Source organism: Aotus nancymaae, unplaced genomic scaffold (genome assembly GCF_030222135.1).
Source record: "Aotus nancymaae isolate 86718 unplaced genomic scaffold, 86718_ANA_hifiasm-v0.15.2.pri h1tg000019l, whole genome shotgun sequence".
In the NCBI taxonomy this organism is placed as follows: domain Eukaryota; kingdom Metazoa; phylum Chordata; class Mammalia; order Primates; family Aotidae; genus Aotus; species Aotus nancymaae.
Genome location: NW_026988431.1, coordinates 20975081 through 21001054, shown reverse-complemented (window position 1 = coordinate 21001054; position 25974 = coordinate 20975081). Strand labels below are relative to the sequence as shown.

At 39.5% G+C, this 25974-nt stretch overlaps 1 protein-coding gene across 2 annotated transcripts in view; it reads left to right on the top strand.

Moving 5' to 3' along the window:
• KAT2B (lysine acetyltransferase 2B) overlaps positions 1-25974 on the top strand; it is a 108041-nt gene that overhangs the window by 58726 nt on the left and 23341 nt on the right. For both annotated transcript variants that reach the window (XM_021674562.2, XM_012466720.3), the window contains exons 6-11: positions 6767-6958; positions 10123-10229; positions 14725-14850; positions 17700-17836; positions 20735-20943; positions 21936-22062. In XM_021674562.2, the coding sequence (XP_021530237.2) occupies positions 6767-6958; positions 10123-10229; positions 14725-14850; positions 17700-17836; positions 20735-20943; positions 21936-22062 (898 nt within the window). The remainder of the gene's footprint in view (positions 1-6766; positions 6959-10122; positions 10230-14724; positions 14851-17699; positions 17837-20734; positions 20944-21935; positions 22063-25974) is intronic.

The following is a 25974-nucleotide window of genomic DNA, read 5'->3' as shown; positions in this document are numbered from 1 at the left end:
CCACATGGGGGATTAAAAAAAAAAACCACATACCACCACAGCATGATGTCTCACTGATACTGATCTTCTAAAAAAAATGGGTAATATTACAGGCTGCAGGCACCAGCAGGCTTTATCTTGATGTTGCTGTAAGAGAACCTCAGGACCTGTAATGCTGGTTCAGCTTATAACTTACAGCAGTTACTGTAAAAATTAGAACAAAGATGTGCTGAAAATGTTTGCAGTACATCAGCCTGAAAGTGAAGTTAAGAAGTTGAAGAGGATTCTTTGTGGAAAGAATGGACTTAGAAAATGATTGTGTTCATTACAGAGCTAACTTGTAAAGATTTATTCCATAAAAAATTAAAAGTAGACTGAACAGTAGTACTGCTTAAATAACTTCTCTGTTCTGTATAAAGGAAAAAATATATATAGATATGTATATATTTTTTGGGGGGGATGGAGTCTTGCTCTGTTGCCCAGGCCTGGAGTGCAGTGGCACGATCTTGGTTCACTGCAACCTCCACCTCCTGGGTTCAAGTGATTCTCCTGCCTTGACCTCCCGAGTAGCTGGGATTACAGGTGTGCTCTACCACGCCTAGCTAATTTTTGCATTTTTAGTAGAGATGGGGTTTTGCCATGTGGGCCAGGCTGATCTCAAACTCTTAACCTCAGGTGATCTGCCCGCCTCATCCTTCCAAAGTGCTGGGATAACAGGTGTGAGCCACCACGTCCAGCCTATATATTCTTATATAAGTGTATGTTAACTGTACATTATATGTACTCCCAGAAAGCACTGTGGTTGTAGAAAAAAATGTGGGCAGATATTTTGAAGTTTCTGAATTTCATGATAGTACACTAATAGAATTCCATGAAGAAATAACCTGAAAAGAAAGTATCAGAGGTTATGACTTCTTAAAATACAACTAACCAACAGTCTGCTGAAGGAAAATTGCAAGTAATTAGTCTTAGATTTTGAGTTGTGTAGAACTTCTGAAAGTTAAAGCTTACTCCCACATTTGGGAGATGTTTCATAAGAATACAGAGTGGCTGGGTGCAGTAGCTCATGCCTGTAATCCCAGAAAATTTAGGAGGCTGAGGTGGGAGGATCACTTGAGCCCAGGAGTTCAAGCCCAGCCTGGGCAACAGAGTGAGACCTCATCTCTACAGAAAAATAAAAAACTAGCTGGGTGTGGTGTCATGTGCCTGTGGTCTCAGCTACTCTGGAGACTGAGGTGGGAGGATTGCTTGAGCCTGGGTGATCAAGGCTACATGGAGCCATCCATGATCCTATCACTGCACTCCAGCCTGGGTGACAGAGCAAGACCCTGTCTAAAAAAGAAAATACATAGGAAGTTAGCTAGAACTAACTTGTTTTGGGGGAAACAGTTTTATATAGCCATTATTCTGTGACGTTTAGCCTATAGTCGTGTGCACTGAGCATTCATTACTAGACATGTAAGTCGAGAACAGAATTTATCAGGAAGCACGGAAAGAACACTGGGAGACAGGAGATCTGACATCTAGTCTGGACTTTTAATAGTAACCGGCCCTGAGTCCCTGTGAACTAGGGCAGGTCAGTTTATTCCTGAAAACCAGAGGATTTTCAGTTCAGCAAGTCAGTAGAATGATACGGTCTTCTGTGTTCACATCGCTTAATTCTATTCACAGAGGTTACAAATCATGATGATGATGTGAAAAATCTGGGAGTCAGAAAATAGCATGCAATTACCATCTTTATTAGACATACAAAATGAATGAACTATCATTTTCTTCTTTTCGGTAGACCTGAAATCTGTCATGTAGGTAAAATCTTTTCCTACAGTTACCTCTTTGGAAGAATGCATATGCGCATGCATGTTCATTTCCTTCTTTTTGTCTCATTACGTGCAATAATAATATCAGTTTGTTGAAACAACACCAGAAATACACACACACATCTGCACAGACACACACACATTTACTCTGTTTCTCTCTCACATACACTCACACACACACTGACTCAGCCTCCTCCTTATCTACTGTGCACTTTACAGATTACAAAGTAAGGTTAATCTCAGAAGTTAAGAAAAAACTGGAAAGTATAAATTGAGGTCTATAAAATGACTCTGAGGAAACGAATGAGAACCTATTACTTGAAAATTTTTACTAGGTAATAACAATCTATGCTGTCTTCTTCTACCCTGGGAAGATTGAATAACCTGTTAAACAATTTTGGATAACTTTTTATGATTTTGTGATCATATTTATAACCTATCATCTTTATAGCAGAAGAAATGTCAGTCTTAGAGCCTTAGAAGTCTGTAGATCTCCTCTCAGATGGAAATGCTCTTTAGACTCTAAATCAGCACTGTCCGATAGATTTATAATATGAGCCAAAATGCAAGCCAATGTGTAATTTAAAATTTTCTAGTAGCTACATATAAAATGAATAGATACAGGAAATTGTTTTTAATTATACATATATCTATGTATAATTAAATATATATATTTTGAGATGGAGTCTTGCTGTGTTGCCCAGGATGGAGCAGTGGTGCAATCTTGGCTCACTGCAACCTCCGCCTCCTGGGTTCAAGCGATTCTCCTGCCTCCACCTCCCGAGTTCAAGCGATTCTCCTGCCTCCACCTCCCGAGTAGTTGGGATTACAGGCATGCGCCACCACACCTGGCTAATTTTTGTATTTTTCGTAGAGACAAGGTTTCACCATGTTGGCCAGTCTAGTCACGACTTCTGAGCTCAAGCAATCTGCCTGCCTGGGCCTCCCAAAAGTGCTGGGATTACAGGTGTGAGCCACCACACCTGGCCAATAATATATTATTTTTATATTAAATACAAAGATTAGCCAGGTGTGGTGGCATGTGCCTGTAATCTCAGCTACTTGGAAGGCTGAGGCAGGAGAATCACTTGAATTGGGAGGCAGATGTTACAGTGAGTCAAGATCATGCCACTGCATTCCAGCCTGGACCACAGAGCAACACTCTGTCTCAAAAACAAACACAAAAACAATTGTAAAAATATCGTTTCACCATGTAACCAATGTAAAAAATTATTAAGAATATATGTTTACTTTTTTGGTGGTACTGAGTCCTCCAAATTCACGTTTATTTTGCTTTTTCCTTTTTTTTTGAAATGGAGTCTTGCTCTGTTGCCCAGGCTGGAGTGTAGTGGTATGATCTCAGCTCACTGCAACCTCTGCCTTTCAGGTTCAAACAATTCTCCTGCCTCAGCCTCCTGAGTAGTTGGGACTACAGGCACCTGCTGCCATGCCTGGTTAATGTTTATATTTTTACTAGAAATGGGGTTTCATCATGTTCCCCAGAGTGGTCTTGAACTCTTGACCTCAGGTGATCCACCTGCCTCAACCTCCCAAAGTCCTGGGATTAAGGTGTGAGCCACTGCACCTGGCCAAATCCAGTGTGTATTTTTCACACATCTTTTCAGTAGCTAAATTTTAAACAATTCAAGCTAAATGGAGTCCTACTAGAACAATCAAGTTGTGTTTAATGGAAAAACATTTTACACTGCTTCCATTTAAAAGTAAAATTGAAATTGATTAAATAAAATAAAAAATTAAACTTCTCAGTTGTGCTAGCCACATTTCAAGTGCTCAGTAGTTACCAGTGGCTGGTGACTACTGTATTGGATAGCGCAGACATAGAACCGTCCCCATCATCACCGAAAGCTTTATTGGACAATAAATCTTTAAATTTTTCATTGCAGAAGATTGGACATATTTTGTTATTTTTAAAATTTAGTCATGTTCTGCATAACAATGTTTTAGTTAGCAGTGGACCACATATAATGACAGTAGTCCTGTAAGATTATTGCTGTACCTTTCTGTGTTTAGATATATTTAGATACACAATTACTTACCATTATGTTACAGTTGCTTGTAGTATTCAGTACAGTAAAATGCTGTACAGGTTTGCAGCATAGAGCAGGGGTCCCCAACCCCTGGGCCATGGACTGCCATGGGCCCGTGGTTCATTAGGAACCGGGCCGCACAGCAGGAAGTAAGTAGTGGGCGAGTGAGCATTGCAGCCTGAGCTCCACCTCCTGTCAGATCAGTGGTGGCATTAGATTCTAATAGGAGCGTGAACCCTATTGTGAACTCTGCTTGTGAGGGATCTAGGTTATGTATTCCTTCTCAGAGTCTAATGCCTGATGATCTGAGGTGGAACACGTTGTTTCATCTGGAAACCATCCCTCCTCCTCCCCAGCCATGGAAAACTTGTCTCTCATGAAACCAATCCCTGGTGCCAAAAAAGTTGGGGACGTCTGCCATAGAGCCTAGGGGCCAAGTATATAGTAGGTTCTACCCTCTAGGTTTGTGTGAGTACACTCTCCAGTGTTTGCACGACGATAAAATCACCTGACTCATTTCTCAGAATGTATTCCCATTGTTAACCAAGACATGAAAGACATGACTAAGTCTTACAGATAGTCTTGTGATTGCCTAAGTCTCACGATTTGAACTTCTGATATGAAGATTTGTGACTGTTTAACTCTACATTTATAGTTTCATTACTAGTTATTTGGGATCTGACTTCCCCTCAGCCATAGATAGATAGATAGATAGATAGATAGATAGATAGATAGATGGCGTGTCAGTGTCTCATTCTGTCAGTCTGTCACCCAGGCTGCATTGCGGTGGCATGATCATAGCTCACTGCAGCCTAGAACTCCTAGGTTCAAGCCATCCTACCTCCTCAGCCTCCCAAATAGTTAGGACTATAGGCATGTGCCAGTATATCTGGCTAATTTTTAAACTTTTTGTAGAGATGGGGGTCTTACTGTGTTGCCCAGGCTGGTCTCGAGCTCCTGGGCTCAAGCAGTTTTTCTGCTTGAGCCTCCCAAAGCGCTGGGGGACTGGCATAAGCCACCATGCAATGCCCAGCTAGCCCCAAATACTCTTTTAACTTAATTAAGTTGCCACAGAATTGGCAAAGAATTGGCTTTGAAAGCAATGCATTTCCATGTGAAGCTCCTTATGAATTACAAAATAAATGCACTTGTTTTTTCTGCTACTAAGATAACAGTTTGAGACGAGATGACATTAACACTTAAGATACCTATTTCAGTATTGTAAACATAAATGACTTTTGGGTGTAAGTTATTAAAGGAAAAAAGTTGAGAAGAAATAGAAATGGTAGCAGAAATTTTAGGTTAATTTTGAATCCAGGGAGATGAACTAACACTAATGAAAGTTTCTTTTCTTCAAAGGTGAACTGCTGCCACAGCCACCACAAGCACGTATACAGGAGAAATATTTTATAATACAGAATAAGATTTAAAAGTCAGGAGGATGAATAAATTAATATTATTCCTCTCTTCATTAAGGGGCTGAACGTTCATGGGGAGCTTTTTGCAGCAGCTTGGGCACATTAGAGAGGTGTCTCCCATTTTAAAGGAGAACAGGAAAGCGCATGGGGGAGACGTCTGATTTTTGGAAGGCAGTCTTTCCTAGAAAAGGATGATTTGGGTCTGCTCTCAAGGAATATGAATCTGTGAAATAGCGCTTTTTGACCTTTTCCTGTTTTGGTGCCACCTTTCATGGCTACTACTGTTATATTTTTGTTACTGGGTCCTGGGAAATTCATCTTTCACTTCTGGGAGATAAAAAAAAAAGAGAGAGATATGGCTGTAATTGCAGCACTTTGGGAAGCCAAGGTGGGTGGATCTTTTTAGTCCAGGAGTTCGAGACAAGCCTGGGCAACATGGTAAAACCCTGTCTTTACAAAAAATTCAAAAATATTAGCCAGGTGTAGTGGTGCATGCCTGTAGTCCCAGCTGTTCGGCAGGCTGAAGTTGGAGGGTCACTTGAGTCCAGGAGATGGAGGTTGCAGTGAGCTGAGATCATACCACTGCACTCCAGCTTGGGCAACACAGTGAGACTATATCAAAAAAAGAAAGAAAACAAAATAAAAGAGGTTTGTTTTTGAATAGACTTTCACTCTCCACTCTATGTTGGCTGAATGCACTTTCTAAATTAGATGACCTTTATTGTCAGTGTACCCTAAAACTATGGTCAGATCTCAAGAAAACTCCTGGCTTCCCTCTGGTCTGGGTCCTCCTCCAGCCTCGTGCAGTGATTCTGAGGTGCATTTTTGACTTTGAGTTTGAGTCGTTGAAAAATCTACCTAGGCGACAGATGGTGGAAACTTACTACTTCCTGCATTTTGACTGAGTTTCAAACGGTTCCGAAGATCGCTATCTTCCCACCAAAGCTATGATGAGTGCTGTGTAGGCATTTTAAATAAATCTTGCATTTTACTCAAAGGACTAGATGGTAAATTTTGATTCTTTCACAAAAGGGGCTTCCTCAGCTTTTCCTTTATTTTTTATTTTATTTAAACTACCATTAATGTGCCAGAAACTCCAGTTATACTATGCACTTTACACAGTATTTCATTTAATGCTCACAAGAACCCAATGAAGTAGATATTATTGTTGTCCCCATTTTACAGGTAAGGAAAGAGAGGCTAAATATCGTAATTGAATTTTGAAAGTTATGCAGCTAGTTAAGTGGCACGGCAGGAATTTGATTCCAGCTGCTGTTCCACTCCAGGACTCACTGCAGATGCTGCAGAATAGGTTGATTTTAACAGAATTAGACACAAGTGGTGGTGTAAGGGCAAGCCGTTTGCATTAGGGCTATTGTTGCTTGTTATTGCAGGCCTAGTTTTTTTCTGCTGTGGTTAATTGTATGAGATGAACCTAATTGGGTATTGTTGGTGACCTGGGGGTTTACAGGATGTTGATGGTGCTTGACTTTTCTCGTTGCAGGTGGCTGTGTTACTGCAATGTTCCACAGTTCTGCGACAGTCTACCTCGGTACGAAACCACACAGGTGTTTGGGAGAACATTGCTTCGCTCGGTCTTCACCGTTATGAGGCGACAACTCCTGGAACAAGCAAGACAAGAAAAAGATAAACTGCCTCTTGAAAAACGAACTCTAATCCTCACCCATTTCCCAAAGTAAGGGAGAGTTTTTGCTGGTCTTTGTTTGATCTCAGAGCTTGAGGTTGCTAAATATAATGCCAAAGCTTGCATAAGTAACAAGATCAGGAATGACAGAAAAAAGCATTCCAAGGAGGAGGGAGAAAGGACCCTCAGTTCCCTTTGTGAATCTTCTTGGGTGTTTTCCAGCCCATTTATTAGCCTGATGTTGGGTTGACTGCCGTCATTGCTCCCTTATCCCCTCCTTATCCTACCTGAGTCATTGTCTCTGACTTTCACAGAATGGGCAGTGCTTTCTTTTGTATATTCAGCTGCCAGGAAGCTCTAGGAGGATGAAGGAGAATGTGTAGCTACATTTTCCAGCCACTCAGAAATGGTGCAAAATAACTCAAGTGGCTTTTTTTTCCCCATTCAATTTCTCTAACTTTTTCTAAGCACTGGTGAACCATCCCTGTGTCAGCTATAGTAGACCTCTTTGGAAACTACACTGCAAAAGCAGGGATGGAGAGGAATAGAGACCTCCTTCAGCATGACCTTTGAACCTCTATACTCAGTTTCTCGTAGAATATGCATACTTTGGTACCCCTTGCTTCTTGCATCTGCCACAGCTCCAAGGCATAAATAATCATTTAAATATTTTCAAAGGGAGAAAACGCCTCAAAGAAATAGAGAGTTGCAGTGCTGCACTATTGGCCTTGGAAATGCAGTTTTAATGCTAGGAACCAAAAATTTAAGCTAAGAGATTGGATGCTGGTGAGATAGGCCAAGGGTACAGTTGATGACTTCTCATGGAGCAATAACAGTGAGAAATGAATGAGACAGTTCATTTTGTGGTTGTCATTCTGCCTAGATCAGCGCTTGGTTGGGAAGGTAAAAGGCATAATTTGAAAAGGCTGTCTAGGTGTGATATAACCTTCTTTCCCCATGCCATTCTGAACTGCTGATGTAGAGAATAGAATTTGAGAGGAGGTATTCTTTGATCAAAGATTGATTAAACAATCAATCATTGTTTGAGAAACTTGGTTTTTTGTTATTGAGATAGTATTATTGATAGTATTCATAACTTATGAATAATTCATAACTTATTAATTTAATTCATAACTTACTGTTATGAATTAAAACTCTATCTTTACTGAGACAAATTGTTTTAATTCATAACAGTAAGTTGGGTTCAAAACAACAACAAAATGGTTTTCTCATAGAAATTGACTGAAGATTCCGTGGCAATTTAACCCAAATCCTAAACCTTAGATAGATATCCTGGGTAATTCTGATGGGCTTTGGCTGAACACCCAATATTTGCACGTATATTTCAGCAACCTGATTGTCAAATTTTTCTTTAGGGAACCAGTACATGAAACTAAGTCATGACATGAACATTTTGTTGTCCTCGGTGGATGAAGGTTCTGAAGCACTTAAACTGCAGTTTGGATGTTGCCCCTAAAATGGGTTATGAAATTAGGGCACACTCATGTATTTCAGTGTCTGTCTTTTAACTGATGTAAGCTCCTTTCCTTAGAGATTGAAGCAATTTTTTAAAACTTATTTATCGGTTACATTTGCCATATAAGCAGCATTTTATGTTTTCAGATGATAGTTGTCATTCTGTCTCCGAGTCAAGGGACAAAGAAGACTCCTCCGTTCCCAACATACACACCTGTTATGGTGTTTAAAGAGAAATGTTAGTTACTCTGCATAATAGCGTTTTTTTCCCATAACAAGTTCATTTTGCTTCTTGCAGATATTTGCTAATTATAGTGTTTTGTTCCCTCAGTCCATAGTTGTGGCGTGCTTATGCTAGGGGCTAAAACATCAATGCTGCCTTCTTTTCTTCTCTATTACTAATGGTGGGGTAAAACTACCACCCACTTCTCCTTTTAAATCCCTTTTCACTGAATATGACAACATTTAAGGCTGTTGGGGATTTATATGTACAGTTTTGGCAGCAGAACCACGTATATTAAAGCCTGAGTTATTATTTGAGTCTTGGACGCTGTTTCAGAGTGAGAGCTGGGACCAGGTTCCCAGCACCCAGGGAGGTCTCTGCAATTCTCAGATGCGTTTTCAGGGCTTACATTCTTATCTTCCTTTTCTTCGTATGTGCTGCCCCTTTTTCTGCTTGGCTTTAAAGTGTGCTTCTTTTCCCATCCACCTATGTATGAAGTTTTTTTTTTTTTTTTTTTTTTTTTAAGTTTTGTATCTATATTTCATTCTAAAAGTGAAGAAAATTTGGTTCGGAGAAAAAAATGAAGAAGACCACTGATAACGTCACCACTCTGAACTATTTTTAGTGGTTTTAGATATTTCTGTTTCTTCTTCCCACATTTATTGGCAAAATATACTCAGTAAATCTCAGAGGGACTTAAGTATCTGTATTTCTTTTTTCTCTTTTAATTTTTTATTCTTTTAAAATCACCTGCCCTATTCTGATAAACATCTGTATTTCTAATGAGGTTTCTAGATGATTTCTATGGGTTGCCAAAACTTGAGATCCATTGGTTTAAAGTTAGCATAGCAGTTAATCACTGGTTCCAATCCGGATCCTGCCATTTACTAGTTGTGGGAATTTGATCCAGTTATTTAACTTCTCTGTACCCTCGTTTCTTCATCTGTAAAATGGGTATGAATTCTATCCATAGGGTTGTTATGAAGATCAAGTGAGTTAATGTACATCAACCACTTACAACACTGCCTATCATATAGTAAGAGCTAGATATGTGCGTGACAAATAAAAATAGAATATGTAACTCATAGGGTTGATGTGAGAATTCACAGTAAGAAGTTCTTAGAGCAGTGCATGCACAAAGCAAGCACTCAATAAATATTAGTAACTTTTGTGATGGTAATGACAGTGACAGCACAGCTATATGGAGGGCTGAAATTGTGCTCTGAGATTCACTGAGGAAGATTAATGCATTTCCACTGATGTAATTAATGTGTCTGTATCCTATGTTGTGTTAAGCTATGCAGGGTCAAAAGAGTGAAAGTCTGTATAAATGCATTTCTGTATTTGAGTATACCAGGGCTGCCCAACTAAATCATAATTCGAGTCATAATTTTTCATTATTTTTCTGATTGAAGGTTTGAGACACTGATGTTAAGGTGATTGCCACAGATGATTAAGGCTATTGTTCTTAACAGTAGTTTTTAAAAAATCTTATTGCTATTACTTTTGTGTCTAGATTTCTGTCCATGTTAGAAGAAGAAGTTTATAGTCAAAACTCTCCCATCTGGGATCAGGATTTTCTCTCAGCCTCTTCCAGAACCAGCCAGCTAGGCATCCAAACAGGTAAGTTTCCTTTTACATAAATCAGAGAACAACCAGGAAGGCCAACCTGAAGTTTAAGTTGCAGCTCACTCTGCATTTATTTCTGTTTTTCATCAGGAAATTGAAGCCTAGAGCCAGCAAAAAAGCAAATACTTTGGCAAATCTTGCATCTGCATCCCTATTAATGAGAGGAAAGCAGGTGCAAACCGAAATCTTGCAATTGTGTTTCTATTAATGAAGAACGCAGGTGCAGACCAAATAGTTAACAACAGGATTTGCTTAACTTGCACATTTCATTTTAATAGGAGGTGTAAAATACCAGACAGCTTAGCTCTGTAGTCAAATGCTGGCTGTTTTCAAACACCCTTACAGTCTCAGTCGATGGCTAGATACACCTAGGAATCAAGTCTCGGTCTGACCTCTTAATCTATGATGTGTGTTTTGTACATCAAATTACCACCAGGTATAATGGTGGATAGTGAGTGAAAGATGGCAGTCTTGAGTTTCAGATGTGAAATACTTCCCTGTGGGGCAGGGCATCCTTGCTGTAGCTTAAATCAGCCAGTGGCATCAGTTGGCATTTTGTGAGGAAGGAAGACAGGTGCCTTCTGGAGTCACAGTGATCCCAGAAAGAGGATCTGAATTCCTGCCTTTGACACTAGAAAGACTCTATGGAGAGGTTTGGCAAGAAATGCCAAAATAGTTTATATCTGGTCATGGGGAAAGACAGGATGCAGAATTTTGATGTCAAGAGTGTTTTGTAGTGCTCTTGGTCAATGTGTAACATGGGGGCTTGTGAGTATTGCTTCTAATGCCTTCAGCATTAGAAGAAAAAATTTATTTTTCAGCATTAGAAGAAAAAACTATTCTTGCTTTAAAAACAAAATTGAAGTATAATTTATGTATATGGTAAAATAGACTCTTTTCACTCTACTGTGTTTTCACAAACACAGGTACTTGAGTAATCATCGTTAGTTACCATCAAAATATAGAACAGAGGCATCCCTCCAGATGGATTCCCTTGTACCTCTCTGTAGTGCATTCACAGTCCTACCTCCAATTCTGGCAAGCAGTGATCTTTTTTTTTTTGTTCCTATAGTTTTGCCTTTTCCAGAATGTCATATGAGTGGAATCATGTAGTAGATAACTTTTTGAGACTGACAACTTTAACTCAGCATAATGCATTTGAGAGGTGATTTTTTAAAAAGGTTTTCATCTAGAGTTAAATTTAGATATAAATATAGCTAAATCCCTACAAACCAAAGTACTAGTGAATGAAGAATTTTATTTGACTCATCCTCTTTTTGTTTGAGCTCATTACCAAAAACATGTCAAAAACATCATTGTGTCCTTTTTTTTTTTTTTTTTTTAACCTGAGGTCATCATTTCATGTATCTTTGGTCCAAAACCAGTAGTGCTTTGGGCCTGTCTGCACCTGTTACATGTTTCTTCTACAGTTGAGCAGTCAGCCCTTGTGGACACATTCTCTGTGGTTACTGGGCATATCCTTTGCATTGCTCCCTCTGTACCAGTGCTATTCCCTTTACCTTTGATTTGATCTCACCTAACTTTCAAATGGCATTTCTTCTACAAACTCTTTTCTAAGTTCTCCCATCCTCTCTAGCAAGGGCTGGATCATTTTTCTTCCAGACTTTCACAGAGCCTTGAATATATCCTATCCTTGGTTCTCAAACATGGCTGCACAATGGAATCACCCATGGAGATTTGAAATGCACTGTGAACTGATTTCTGAGTGCCATTCCAAGAGACTGTGAGATTATTGACCTGGGGTATGGTCTGGATATTAGGACTTTTAAAAGTTCCCCAGGTAATTTTAATGTGCAGCAACATTTGAGAATGACTGTGTTAGACAATACTCACCTCATATTATTCTAGCCCCATTGTTTCAGTGTGCCTTTTATCGCCTGTGAATGAAGCTTTTTGATGGTCAGAGAACCAGTTTTGTCACAATAATAACTGATCCATTTATTAAGTGCTTGGCTAAGAAGCTTCCTTGAGATCTTTAAGCCTTTTCACAAAGCCTGGGAAGTTGGAATTATGATCTCCTTTATATAGTTGAGGAAATAGAAGCTCAGGGAGGAGCAACAGATTGCCCAAGATAGACATTGTAAGTGATGGAATTGGGTTTTACATCCTTATCTAATTCCTAAATATTACACTGCATTGAGAGAGCCAGAACCCTAGCTACTACATCGCACTGTCTTGGTGCGCATTGCCAATGTACAGCATACAGTTGTGGAAGGAATGAGTGAAGAACAGTTTCATTCTTTAGGTAGTGGGGGACCAAAGTTATTTGGCAGAATCAACATAGTTCTCCTCTGGTGGGTCTGTGGAGAGGACTTTGTTCTGTGTGAAAACCCCCCTTGACCCTTGTTTGCGCAAAATTCTTCAATGTGCTCAACTTCCAGCCACATTGTTATCTGTCATAGTAAAGGATGGAGAAGCAAGAGGTTGTTGTCTGTGACCCTATGGGAGTTCTATTCTTTTTTCTTTTGCTAAAGTTGTCACCAAGTTAAGCTGGATAGTACACTTTAGTGTTACCTGAAGCTGGCAGAAGCGGGTTGTCTTCTGTTGTTCTACTGTAATTGCAGTGTGTTCTCTTGGGGGAAAAGAAGAGTGTAATCATCTACTTAATTGGCATGTCTGCGCATCGATGCAACTGTAATAAATGACATTCTTAAGGATGGATCTGAAGCTTTACAACATGCTCAGATGTCTTCTGAATCACCGGAGCTTTCTCTTTGTTCAGAATCACTCCAGTATGGTTTGAAATTCAGAAGGCCTATATGTTGGGAGAAAAAAACATAGAGCTTGGCGCTTCAGCATATTCTGATTTTTGACAAACCACCAGCTATTCACTTAGATGTGCTATGGATTGGTATCTCTTTTGCTTGGTTTACTTATTTTATTGCCTTCTTGACTGTTGGGAGTGTCCTCTGTTGACTGAACTGTGGCTGTGTTGAAACTTAGATGGACATTCTGTCTGACAGTTGTCTGTACTGCCATGCTGGGTCCTGTATGTGAGCAGTGTTATTGAGAATGTCTGCACCTCTCATCACCTCTCATCTCATCAGCTACCAGTCAGCAACACAGCTGGCAAAGCAGCATCCTACTCTGTACAATGGCCTTTTCTAAAAAACAAAACAAAAAAACCTTTTTGTTTGGAAATACTATCAAACTCATAGTAGAGTTACAAGGAGAGGACAAAGAAATCCTGTTTATTTTGTATCCTTTACCCAATTATAAACCAGTTGTTAACGTTTTAGCATTTTTGTTTTATTATTACCCTTTCTGTACCCCTCTCTCTTTCTTTCTCTTTCTTCTCCTCCCCTAAGGTTTTTATATATACTGTTTTATACACACACACACACACACACACACACACACACACACACATATGCACATATACTGTTTTATATATATAATAATTTAGGAGAAAAATATTTTTATTTATTATATACCAACAGATTTACATATGTAATATATATTTATATGTTATATATAAATATATAATATATTTTTTCTCCTAAATTAGTATAGATATATATATAACTTAGGGGAGGAGTAGAGAGAGAGGAAAAAAAGAAAGAGATATATAATATATACTTATATATAAATAAAAATATATATATAACATAAATATATATTTGTTCCACTAAATTAGTGAAAATATAAATACACATTTTTTCCACTAAATTTCAAAAATAAATATATATTTTTCCGCTAAATTAGTTGAAAGTTATAAATCTCATGCCCCTTTCGTAATTTTGATGTTTCTCATATATTTTCTAACATAAAAACAGTATGGTTTCCTGTCAGCAAATTTAACGCTGATATAGTATTGTTATCTAAGCTATAGGCTGTCTTCTGTTTTTGCCTGTTGTCTCAGTAATGTAGTTTATTATTGCAGTTTTTCCATTGCATCAGGAGGCATATGATGTTGGCTTGTCCCGTCATTGTTAGTGTTAAGTTTGATCACATGATTCTGGTGGCGGTCACCAGCTTTCTCCACTACAGTATTACCACCTTTCCTTTTTAATAAAAAAATACTTTTGTGGGGAGATGTCTTGAGACTGTATAAATATCCTGTCTTCATCAAAATTATACTCACAGGGTTTAGCCTACACACATGATCTTCCCCAAATCAGTTTTCATATGGTGGCTGCCAAATAGTGATTTTTTTTTTCTAACCGCCACCATTTCTTCCTTATTTATTTATTGGTATTCTTCTATAAGGAAGAGCTTTGCCTCATCTCCACTTATTTCTTTATTTATTCATTTATTATTTTATCAATATGGACTCATATCTTTATTCTATTTAATGAATTATAATCTCTACTGTCTTTATAATATTGATTCCTTCTAGTTTATGTTTTAAAGGTAATTTATTTTGTGGCATTGGGTAGGAATGGGGTGGTCTCATGTGCACTTGGTTTTTTGTTGCCTAAGGAAGGAGTCAGTCATCTAATACCTTCTTCTCCTTTTGCCTGGGCAGTTATCAGTCCACCTCCTGTGGCTGGGACAATTTCATACAATTCAACCTCATCTTCCCTTGAGCAGCCAAATGCAGGGAGCAGCAGTCCTGCCTGCAAAGCCTCTTCTGGACTTGAGGCAAACCCAGGTAAGCACTTAAGAGGGGGTAAGAGAGGGCTGTGACTTGCCCCAGGAGCTCCATTACCTGAGGAGTGCAAAAGATAGACTTAGACCAACTATAGATTGTGCATGTCCAGGATTTTAATGGCTAGAAATCACTTTGTATTAGGCTTTTAGCTGTACTGGTTGGTTATTGCTGTCTTAAAACTGTAATAACTTATTGTCATAGTTCACTCATTTGGTGTGTTGCCTGAGAGTTGACTGATTTCAGCTAGTCTCACTCAATCTTGACTGGGCTTGCTTGCAAGTTACCCATTGATTAGAATCTCTGTTTTGGGTTTGGCTTGGCTAGAGCACTTACGCTGAAGCAACTCTGCTCCGTGTATTTTTCATCATTTTCCTGGGACTATTGGGCCACCCAGAACATGTGCTTCTTATGATGACAGAGGGCAGGAAGAAGTACACAGTCTCTTGAAATCTAGGCTTGGAACTTTGTAAACCATCACTTCTGCCACATTCTTTTTTTCTTTTTTTGAGATGGAATCTCACTCTTTCACCCAGGCTGGAGTGTAGTGGTGCGGTCTCAGCTCACTGCAACCTAAACCTCCTGGGTTTAAGCGATTCTCCTGCCTCAGCCTCCAAAGTAGCTGGATTACAGGTACCTGCTACGACACCTGGCTAATTTTTGTATTTTTAGTGGAGGTAGGGTTTTGCCGTATTGGCCAGGCTTGGTCTTGAACTCCTGATCTCAAGTGATCCACCCACCTCGGCCTCCGAAAGTGCTGAGATTGCAGGTGTGAGCCACCAGGCCCTGCTGACTTCTGCCTCATTCCGTCATCCAAACCAAGTCACATGGTTGAACTCAGAGTCGAGCGGTAGAGAAGTGGAAACATGTCGTCTATTCCTTTCGTAGGAATAACTGCAAAGTCATATGGCAAAGAGTGTAGATACCAAGAGGGTAAAGAATTTGGCCATTAATGTAATCTACCACATGGGCAAAAATATCTCTTAGTCCTAAAGCATTTTGCAGTTATAGAATGTTTTGAAGGTTGCATTTCCATCCAGAGACTTGACATCAGACACATCTTGGATATGACCAAATTTTTAAATAAAAGAAGTATCATGAAAGAGGGAAAGAAGAGGACTTTATAATTTAAGAAGTACCAAATATTTAGCATGTGCCATCATTCCCTTTCACTTCCAAGGGAGATATCACTAATCAATGCAGAAAGTCTTTACCAGAGCTTGGATTCAGCCTCGGATTTTTTTTTTTTTAATCATAAACACTATTAACAGTCTAACAGACAGAGGGCATATCAAGTACAAACCCCAGCTATGAAATAGTTTGCAGCATTACTCTTAGGGAATCATGGAATTTGAGGACTTATTGGTCAAATGTCTGAAAATATCGTTACTTGTCTCTGAAAACAACAAAAGAGTTGTAAAGATAAGAACTCAACAAAAGCCATTTAGTAAATAATTTGTAATATTTCCGGAAGAAACTTCTACAATCAAGTTACTTTATATTGTTCTGCTCCTTTTCAAGTAAAGATAGAATGCTATATGGAGAATGTTGTATCGAGATAGCAGTGGGATTCACATGTGAGGAAATAAATTAGATTTGCACATCTTAAAAATTTTAAAAATTTACCTGTAAAAATAAATAAATGTTATGTCAGAAAAAAAAACTGGAAAACCAAACATGAGAATAGAAAGGAGAAGAAAACTACCATGCAATCCCATGAGGAAAGTTGAAGAAAGTTCTCTTTGCGTGGCCTCTCCTATTGTGTGGAATGGTGAGATTGCATCCACTTGATAGGCCAGTGGCCCTGCTCACTTTGTGAGGCATCATTTTAAGGCAAAAAAGCATTGTAAAAGATAAAGTATGTCATTTTATAATAAAAAAGTTAAATTCATCATTTTGTTTATTAAAAATAAAACAATGTATAGTATATTTCAAATATATAATATATAGACATATATACATAATAAACATGCATACATATGCATACCTGTGTGCGTATAGCCAAGCCCAGCACAGAGATTCCAGTCAATGTGTAGACTCATGATCAAGCCTGCCAAAATTGAATGAGATTAGCTGAAACCAGCCACCTATCAGGCAACACACCGAATGAGTGAACTCTGATAGTAAGTTATTATGGTTTTAAGACTGCATTTGGGGTTGGTTTATTACACAGCAATAACTAACCAATAAAGCTCAAAGCCTAATGCAAAGTGATTTCTGTATATAATTGGGGGGTGGAATTAACATGACTATAAGAGAAATAATTAAATCAACCGGCATTGAGAGTTTAAACAAACATCTGAGTAATTCACAGGTCAAGCAGATAAAAATATCGGTAAAGCTCTAGAAGCCCATAAAACATGATCAGTAAGCTTTAGCTAATGGAGTTATAGAAATCAAAATGGGAAAGTACACAGTCTTTCCAAGAAGACACTGGACATTTACCAAATATTGTTCTTATTTTAGACCGTAAGGCAAGTTTCAGAACATTTTGACACTTTGTTGTCATATGGACCATGTTCTCTGTTCTCAGACTGTATTAGAGATTACTAATAAACAATAGCTAGAATCACCCCTTTGCATTTGCAGATGAAGAAACATGTGCCTTAATATTTCATGTATCCAGTTAAAAATCATCATAGAAAGTGGAAAATATTGAGAGTGAATTGGGTTGGCAGTTATTGTGAGCTTCTCCGTTCTCTTTCCTATCTTCCTTTGTCACCCTTTCCCCTGGTGGTAAAGAAGGAGTTGACCTCTATACCCATCAATGCTGTTAGAAAACTAGTTGGCATGTATTACTTGTTTTGTGTTTAGAACCACCCATTGTTTGCCTTTTATTTTGATCATCATAGGAGAAAAGAGGAAAATGACTGATTCTCTCATTCTGGAGGAGGCCAAGAAACCCCGAGTTATGGGGGATATTCCGATGGAATTAATCAACGAGGTTATGTCTACCATCACGGACCCTGCAGCAATGCTTGGACCAGAGGTCAGCAGGGTAAACCTGGGCAGCCAGCTGGTAGACCTCTTCTGCTCTCCTGGCCACTCCAGATGTCAGAAGTGGGGATGCTAATGCTGAGAGTTAACATGTTATGCTACCCTGGTTTGCATTTAACCTGGTATCAGTGTGGAGAGGGCAGGAACAACTGATCAAGAGGTAATTCCCCTTGATGAATATCACATCACAGGTCCACTTACTAATAATCTCACAGTTGAAGGCATCGTTCCCAGCTTTTTATCTTGAAAAATTTCAAGCCCTCGTAAATGTCGCGAACATTCTGTGATAAAAATCCATAGACTCTTCACTTAGATTCAGCAGTTAACATTATGCCACATTTGCTTTCTCTCTTCTCTCTGCTCTCTCTGTGCTCTCTTTCTCTCTCTCCCGCCTCCCCATGAACCATTTGGAACCATTTCAGAATTAAAACACGTGTCATAATACTTTACACCTAACTGTTTTTGCATGTACTGTATCTCTTAAGGATAAGGAAGCTATTCTCTTACATAACTACAATGCAGTCATTACTCTTAGAAAATTTAGCATGGTTACAATATTTTCTAATACAGGGTTGGTGAATTACAGCCTGCAAGCCAAATCTGGTCCACTGGCTGTTTTTTCAAATAAAATTTTATTGAAACATATTGTCTGCAGCTGTCTGTGCATTACAGCTGTAAATTTGAATAATTGAGATGGGGAATGTGTGGCTTGCAAAGTATGAAATATTTACTATTTGGCTTTTTGCTGAAAAGTTTGCTGATCTCTGGCCTAATGTAAGACCATATTTAAATTTCTCCTATATCCAGATGATGTCCTTTATAACCTTTGTTGTTGAAGGATCAGTTAGGGACTGTGCATTGCATTTAGTTCTTATCTCTTCATTTCTTTAGTGTCCTTTAAAACAATTCCCCAGCCCTTTTTTGGTCTTTTGCAGCACTGCCATTGGTGAAGAGTCTTGGTTGCTAGTTTTGCATAAGGTCCCTCTATTTGGTCCTGAGTTCAAACTGTTCTCCTGCTTCAGCCTCCCAAGTAGTTGGGATTATAGGCACCTGCCACCATGCCCAACTAATTTTTGTATTTTTAGTAGAGACAAGGTTTCACCATGTTGGCCAGGCTGGTCTTGAACTTCTGATCTCGTGATCCGCCTGGCTTGGCCTCCCAAAGTGCTGGGATTACAGGTGTGAGCCACCGTGCCTGGCCAATGACATTTCTTAAGACATATCTGTCTTAAGACATTTCTGACAGCTTCCAGGAAATGTAGAAATGGCTTAGAGATTATATTATAGTGTTAATTTTCAATTTGTCATGTTTCCTTAAGTATTTATTTTATGATTATGAGGATACTTCAGAGAACCAGAATGTTATAATAGAAAGATCTTTTCATAAAATTGGTCTTTCCATTTCCTTCTAGATACCCAGTCTGTGAGGGTTTAAGACTATAGTTTTTTAGGGATTTAGTAACTTTACAGATTAGCTGAGTTTAGTTTTTTCAGCTATAAAATGGGGATTTGTTCTAGTCTATTACATTGCTACAAAGGAATCCCTGAACTGGGTAATTTGTTTTTTTTTTTAAAAGACCTTTAATTGGCTTACAGTTCTGCAGACTGTACAAGAATGGCGCCAGCATCTGCTCAGCTTCCGGTGAGGCCTCAGGGAACTTTTACTCATGGTACAGGGTGAAGTGGGAGCAGGAACATGACATCGAGAGGGAACAAGAGAATGAGAAGGATGAGCCAGACCCCTTTAAACCACCAAAGTTCATAGGAACTATCTGAGCAAGAACCCATTCATCAACAAGGGGGTGGTGCTAGGCCATTCGTGAGGGATCTGCCCTGAAGATCCAACGCTTCCCACTAGGCATCACCTCCAACACTGGAGATTACATTTCAACATGAGATTTAGAGGAGGCACACATTCAAACCGCATCAGGATGCAGTCACACATTTCAAAATATTTTAGATATATTAATATTTACTAGTGTACTGGAGCTGGCTTGTACTGGAATGCTCAAGAAAATTGTTAAATTTTCAGAAATTTTGTAAGCTGGTTGTTCCATATGTTGGTAGCTTGAAATTGACCGCAGTGGCACCTGGTTACCTGGATAACCAGTTCTGGAGTAATGAGATGAAATGTCACCAGTTAGGGCTTTCCTTCCCTGAAGAGCTGTTTGTGGAGCATTTACTTGCAAACCACTGGGTAGATTAAATAAGATGGGGAGTATAAAGTGCTGGCACATGGTTGCTATGGTTGAGTGTAGGTTGATAGATATTCTCTGGAAAGAAAACTGTTCTTTAAAAAGAGGTGTTAAGAATATATACATGAGAGCTGCTATTGGGCCTGTAGTGAGAATTTGGATCTCTCATCCCAAAGGTCCTTCAAGCTCAGCTGGAAAGGATTCCTTTAAGCCAGAGGTTGGCAAACTATAACCTACTGGCCACATTTTGTCTGCTTACTGTTTTTTAAAATAAAGTTTTATCAGAACAGTACTGCACCCATTCTTTAGCATATTGTCTGTGGATGCTTTTGCATTATAGCAGCAGAAGGAGTAGTTGTGGCAGAGACCTTGTGGCTCACGACATCTAAAATATTTTCTCTCTGGCCCTTCACAGAAAAGTTTGCTGGCCCCTAATCTACACTGAATATCATCCATGTACACATATCATACTCCAGTTTCTCAAAATGCTTTACCTGCCTTTTCTATCTTGTCTTCATAACTTGTACGTGTATGTGTCTCTGTGTATATGTGTGTGCACACGTGTGTATTTAGGACCCTGAAAATCCACAAATGTGTATCTTATTCGAACAAAGAAGAGAAGCTTGGATGTGTCCCATCCCCACAGTCTTGAGAGAATAGCTCTGTGTAATTTTTTCCTGTCTCTTGCATCTCAGACCAATTTTCTATCAGCACATTCGGCCAGAGATGAGGCGGCAAGGTTGGAAGAGCGCAGGGGTGTAATTGAATTCCACGTGGTTGGCAATTCCCTCAACCAGAAACCAAACAAGAAGATCCTGATGTGGCTGGTCGGCCTACAGAACGTTTTCTCCCACCAGCTGCCCCGAATGCCAAAAGAATACATCACACGGCTCGTCTTTGACCCGTAAGTGGTACTTTCTATGCCTTCTTCCTCATTTCCTTTTTAAATGAAAGAGGAACTGCTTAGATAGTGAAAGTCATCCATAGTCATCCACCAAATACTGCTGCTCCTGTCTCGCTGTGCATACAGAGCTACACCAAGCTAATTTTCATGTCTGAAAGTGCTAAGATTAATTTTCAGCAATTTATAAATTTTCCTGTTAATAATAAGCTTTATATTCCATCGCTGATGACTATCCTGTGCTTCATTCTTTATAGCAGTGAGAGAATGTAAACACTAAGATGTTCTACTTTTTCATAGTTAAAATATTGGTTTTGGTATCTTAACTAGGTACCATTATTGCCCAGGTCTGTGGGCAATTATTGGGATATAAGACAGGTTAACTTTGAATATCTATTGCTGAAAAAAAGAAAAATCCACAAAACCCCAAAGAACTAAACTTCTTTAATTGAATTTATTTGAACATACATAGCCCAGTAGCCTATGGGGACTGTGATCCATGCCTGTGACAATTCAGAGTGATGCTTTAGACAGAGGGAAGGATTCCATAATGCAGAGTTTTGCAAATTGTATATGTAGATTTTTAATTCTTTTTCATAATGTTTCTGTAATATTTTGGAGTAAGACTTAACTCTGCAGAGACACATACCATGTTTGTCCAGGACTTCCTGCTCCCTGACCCCTCCTTGGCACTGGATGTGCCAGTTCCAGAGCACATCTGCACATACTCTGTTCTCTATTTGTAAACCTCAGGCACTTCTTAGGTGACTGATATTTTGTTCTGATGGGAGTGCCGATGACATCTTGTGCAGGCAAGCTTGCTTTAAAAAGTTCACATAAAAGCATGGTGTAGCAAGATAGGGGCTATATGAAGGAAATTTTTATAGAAACTTAGGACATGTCTCTCTTTCTTAGTTGGTTAATAAGGAACACCCCAAAAAGTATATTTGCATAACTAGGATAGGTAAAACTTTGACACAATCTTATTCTTTCAGGAAACATAAAACCCTTGCTTTAATTAAAGATGGCCGCGTTATTGGTGGTATCTGTTTCCGTATGTTTCCATCTCAAGGATTCACAGAGATTGTCTTCTGTGCTGTAACCTCAAATGAGCAAGTCAAGGTAAGGGTAACCCAAGGTCTTAGAAGAAAAGCAGGATGTGGGGCTTCTTACTAAGGCTGCAGGGCTTGGGAAGATCTCTCTGTGCCATGTCCAGAGAAGGCTGAAAGTAGAGTTGAGGACTTTCTGGGAATAGTCCTCTCATTCCAGCCGTACCCAGCCTTTTTGATACCAGGGACTGTTTTTGCAGAAGACAATTTTTCCACAGGTCGTTTTGGGATGAAACTTCTTCACCTCCGATTATCAGGAGTCAGTTAGATTCTCATAAGGAGCGTGCAACCTAGATCCCTTTCATGTGCAGTTCATAATAGGGTTCATGCTCCTAGGAGAGTCTAGTGCCACCACTGATCTGACAGGAGGCAGAGCTCAGGCGGTAATGCTCACTTGCCTGCCGTTCACCTCCTGCTGTGTGGCCTGGTTCCTAACAGGCCATGGACTGGTAATGATCTGGGGGTTGGGGACCTCTGTCTCACTCTGAGTCTTTGTGTATATGTGTGAGGAAAGTAAATGGTTTCACCTACCAACAAGTAGGGTTGTACCAAAGCTTTGTTGGACTTTGGGGCAAGGTACCAGGATACTGTGCAAGTTCAATATGTAACTCACGTGTAGTCTACAGCAAATGAAGGGGTATTTGAAAATAAATCTCAGTGTTCATTGTTAAATTTACACACACACACACACACACACACACAAACATGTACACACAATTAGTGACACTGAACTACTGGAAAGGATATGGTTAATGTAGATTAGAAAGGTGATTTAGGCAGCTTACACTTCAGAAAGATTTCCTATGACCTTGTCCCTAAAGGAAGACAAGGACTAAAGAAATTCGATAAGGGAAACCGTGTAAATTTATGAATAAATGTCAGTAGTTATTCCTGTAGGGTTTGGCATGTGTTGGAGTGTCTTTTGGTTTTGTTTTTTTATGTTGCTAATTTACCTTCCCAGTTGTCTTTGGCATAGGTCCCTTCCTTTCCGGGAACTGTGTCTGTGTTTTATTGGTATTGCAGTTGGTGTCGCAGTCTGGCAAGAATAAACTAGACTCTGAATTGACAGAAAGAGCTCTCATCTAGACCTTGTCCTGTTCTACTTTCTTGCTTTTAAGAAAAGAGAACCAGAAAACGTGGCCCTAGAACGTTATTCATTTAGGGCTGAGCACAGTGGCTCACACCTGTATCTCAACACTTTGGGATGCCAAGTCGGGTGGATCTCCTGAGGTCAGGAGTTTGAGACCAGTCTGACCAACATGGTGAAACCCCGTCTCTACTAAAAATACAAAATTAGCTGGGTGTGGTGGCACATGTCTGTAATCCCAGCTGCTTGGGAGGCTGAGGCAGGAAAATCGCTTGAACCCAGAAGGCAGAGGTTGCAAGATTGTGCCACTGCACTCCAGTCTGGGAAATAAGAGTGAAACTCCATCTGAAAAAAAAAAAAAAAAAAAAGAATGGTATTCATTTAGGATTTCATGGGCAGACTAAAGATTAGCAGCTCAGGATAAAGATGGATGCTGAGAAAAATTAGTGGAAAGTCTAAAGCAATGTGTCCAATAGAAATATAAGGCAACTTGCAAATAAGAGGATATAAAAGCACATATGTATGTACTTTTAAATTTTCTAGTAGTTTTTTTTTTTTTTTTTAAAGCGAGTGGAATCCAGTGAGATTAATTTTGGAATTTTTTTTTTTTTTTTTTTGAGACAGAGTCTTGCTCTGTCGCCAGGTGCCAGACTGGAGTGCAGTGGCTCAATCTCGGCTCACTGCAACCTCCGCCTCTTGGGTTCAAGCAATTCTGCTGCCTCAGCCTCCCAAGTAGCTGGGACTACAGGTGCGTGCCACCACGCCTAGCTAATTTTTGTATTTTTTAGTAGAGATGGGTTTTCACCATGTTGGCCAGGATGGTCTTGATCTCTTGACCTTGTGATCCGCCCACCTTGGCCTCCCAAAGTGCTGGGATTACGGTGTGAGCCACCGCGCCCAGCCTGTTTTATTTTACCCATATATATCCAAAGTGTATTATTAATATAACTGCAACAGACATTCAATGTCACAAAGAATTATAGAGACCTTTTACATAACATTCTTGGTTCTGTACTTTTTTTTTTTGGAGACAGGGTCACACTGTTGCCCAGGCTAGAGTGTAGTGGCGCCATCTTGGCTCACTGTAGCCTCCTCCTCATGGGTTCTAGTGATTCTCCCTCCTCAGACTCCCGAGTAGCTGAGACTACAGGCACACACCACCATGCCCGCCTAAGTTTTGTATTTTTAGTAGAGATGGTGTTTCGCCATGTTGGCCAGGCTGGTCTTGAACTCGTGACCTCAGGTGATCTGCCCACCCTGGTCTCCCAAAGTGCTGGGATTTCAAGCATGAACAACCATGCCCAGCCTTGTTCTAACTCTTTGAAACCAAGCGTGTATTTCACATTTACAGCACATCTCAATTTAGATAAGGTGCTTTTCAAGTGCTTGATAGGCACATGTGGCCAGTGGCTTCTGTATTAGATAGTGCTGCTCTAAGTATTTTGTTGACTCCTTCAGCTTCAAAGAAGCAATGCCATTTGCAGAAAGAAAAAATAAGTCCCTGAAAGGAATCATTCCCTGCATTAGGGGCACAGCCTGCTCTGTTGGTAATTTAGATTTCACTAACAGCTTCACTCTCTGGCCACAGTACCAATATTTTAAATTTAAATTCTGATTTTTTTTTGAGGCAGAGTCTTGCTCTGTCTCTCAGGCTGGAGTGCAGTGATGTTATCTGCTCACTGCAACCTCCACCTCCTGGGTTCAAGTGATTCTTACGCCTCAGCCACCTGAGTAGCTGGGATTACAGGTGTGAGCCACTACGCCCGGCTTCTGTACCAATTATTGCTGCTGTGATGTATTTATTCTCACAAAGCACAAGTGGAGCTTTTTGTCTTTGACTCCTAGCACTAAGCATCAAAGGGCAAATGCAATTTAGCAGTCTTACATTCATCATTCTGACTGGGGAAGGTGAAGACCCACATTTACTTGAAACTAATCTCTGGCTCATTTTCTGACAGTGTGTCTTTAGATGGTGCTATTGCTGTGTTTATCATTATTCCTTGCTAGCTAAAGTGAGAAATGTCCAAATCTCCAGATGTTTCCAAATGTACTTACTTAAAGGAAAATTTTATTTGGCTTTTCTTAGGGAGAAGACCTGGAAAATAATGTCCTTGGTTTGTAATTTTAGAAAAAGATGGCATAATTTTTATTTTCAAAGATAGCTTTACACCTTGTTTGGAAAGGTTGATTAAGGTTGACTTGGACACTAGGGATACTAGAGAGAAACTGAAAATATTTAATATGAATTGGATACTTTGTCTTAGTACTTCCCAGAAAGGCAATTTATTTATTTTTTCCCCAAACCATGTAATTTTCTAAAGACTTGAAGGAAGGTGGCCAAGTATCACAAACTCAGTAGGAAGAACAAGAAAAGAAATCACTTCTTCTAAGTGACTTGAAATTGTAGTTTTAGAAAATGAAGATTAGTCTTTCAAAACAGAATGGATGAGGTGAGAGTGTGTGTGTGTGTATGTGTGTGTGTGTGTGTGAATGGTAAAAACCCAATCTTGAGTAAAAGTAAGAATGGGAGAAACAGTTCATTAATTTGTTTGTTTTTTTTGAGACGGAGTTTTGTTCTTGTTGTCCATACTGGAGTGCAGTGGTGTGATCTCGGCTCACTGCAGCCTCTGCCTCCTGGGTTCAAGTGATTCTCCTGCCTCGGCCTCCTAAGTAGCTGGGATTACAGGCACTGGCCACCATGCCCAGCTGATTTTTGTATTTTCAGTAGAGGCAGAGTTTCACCATGTTGGCCAGGTTGGTCTCAAACTACTGACCTCAGGTGATCTACCCGCTTTGGCCTCCCAAAGTGCTGGAATTACAGTTGTGAGCCACTGTGCC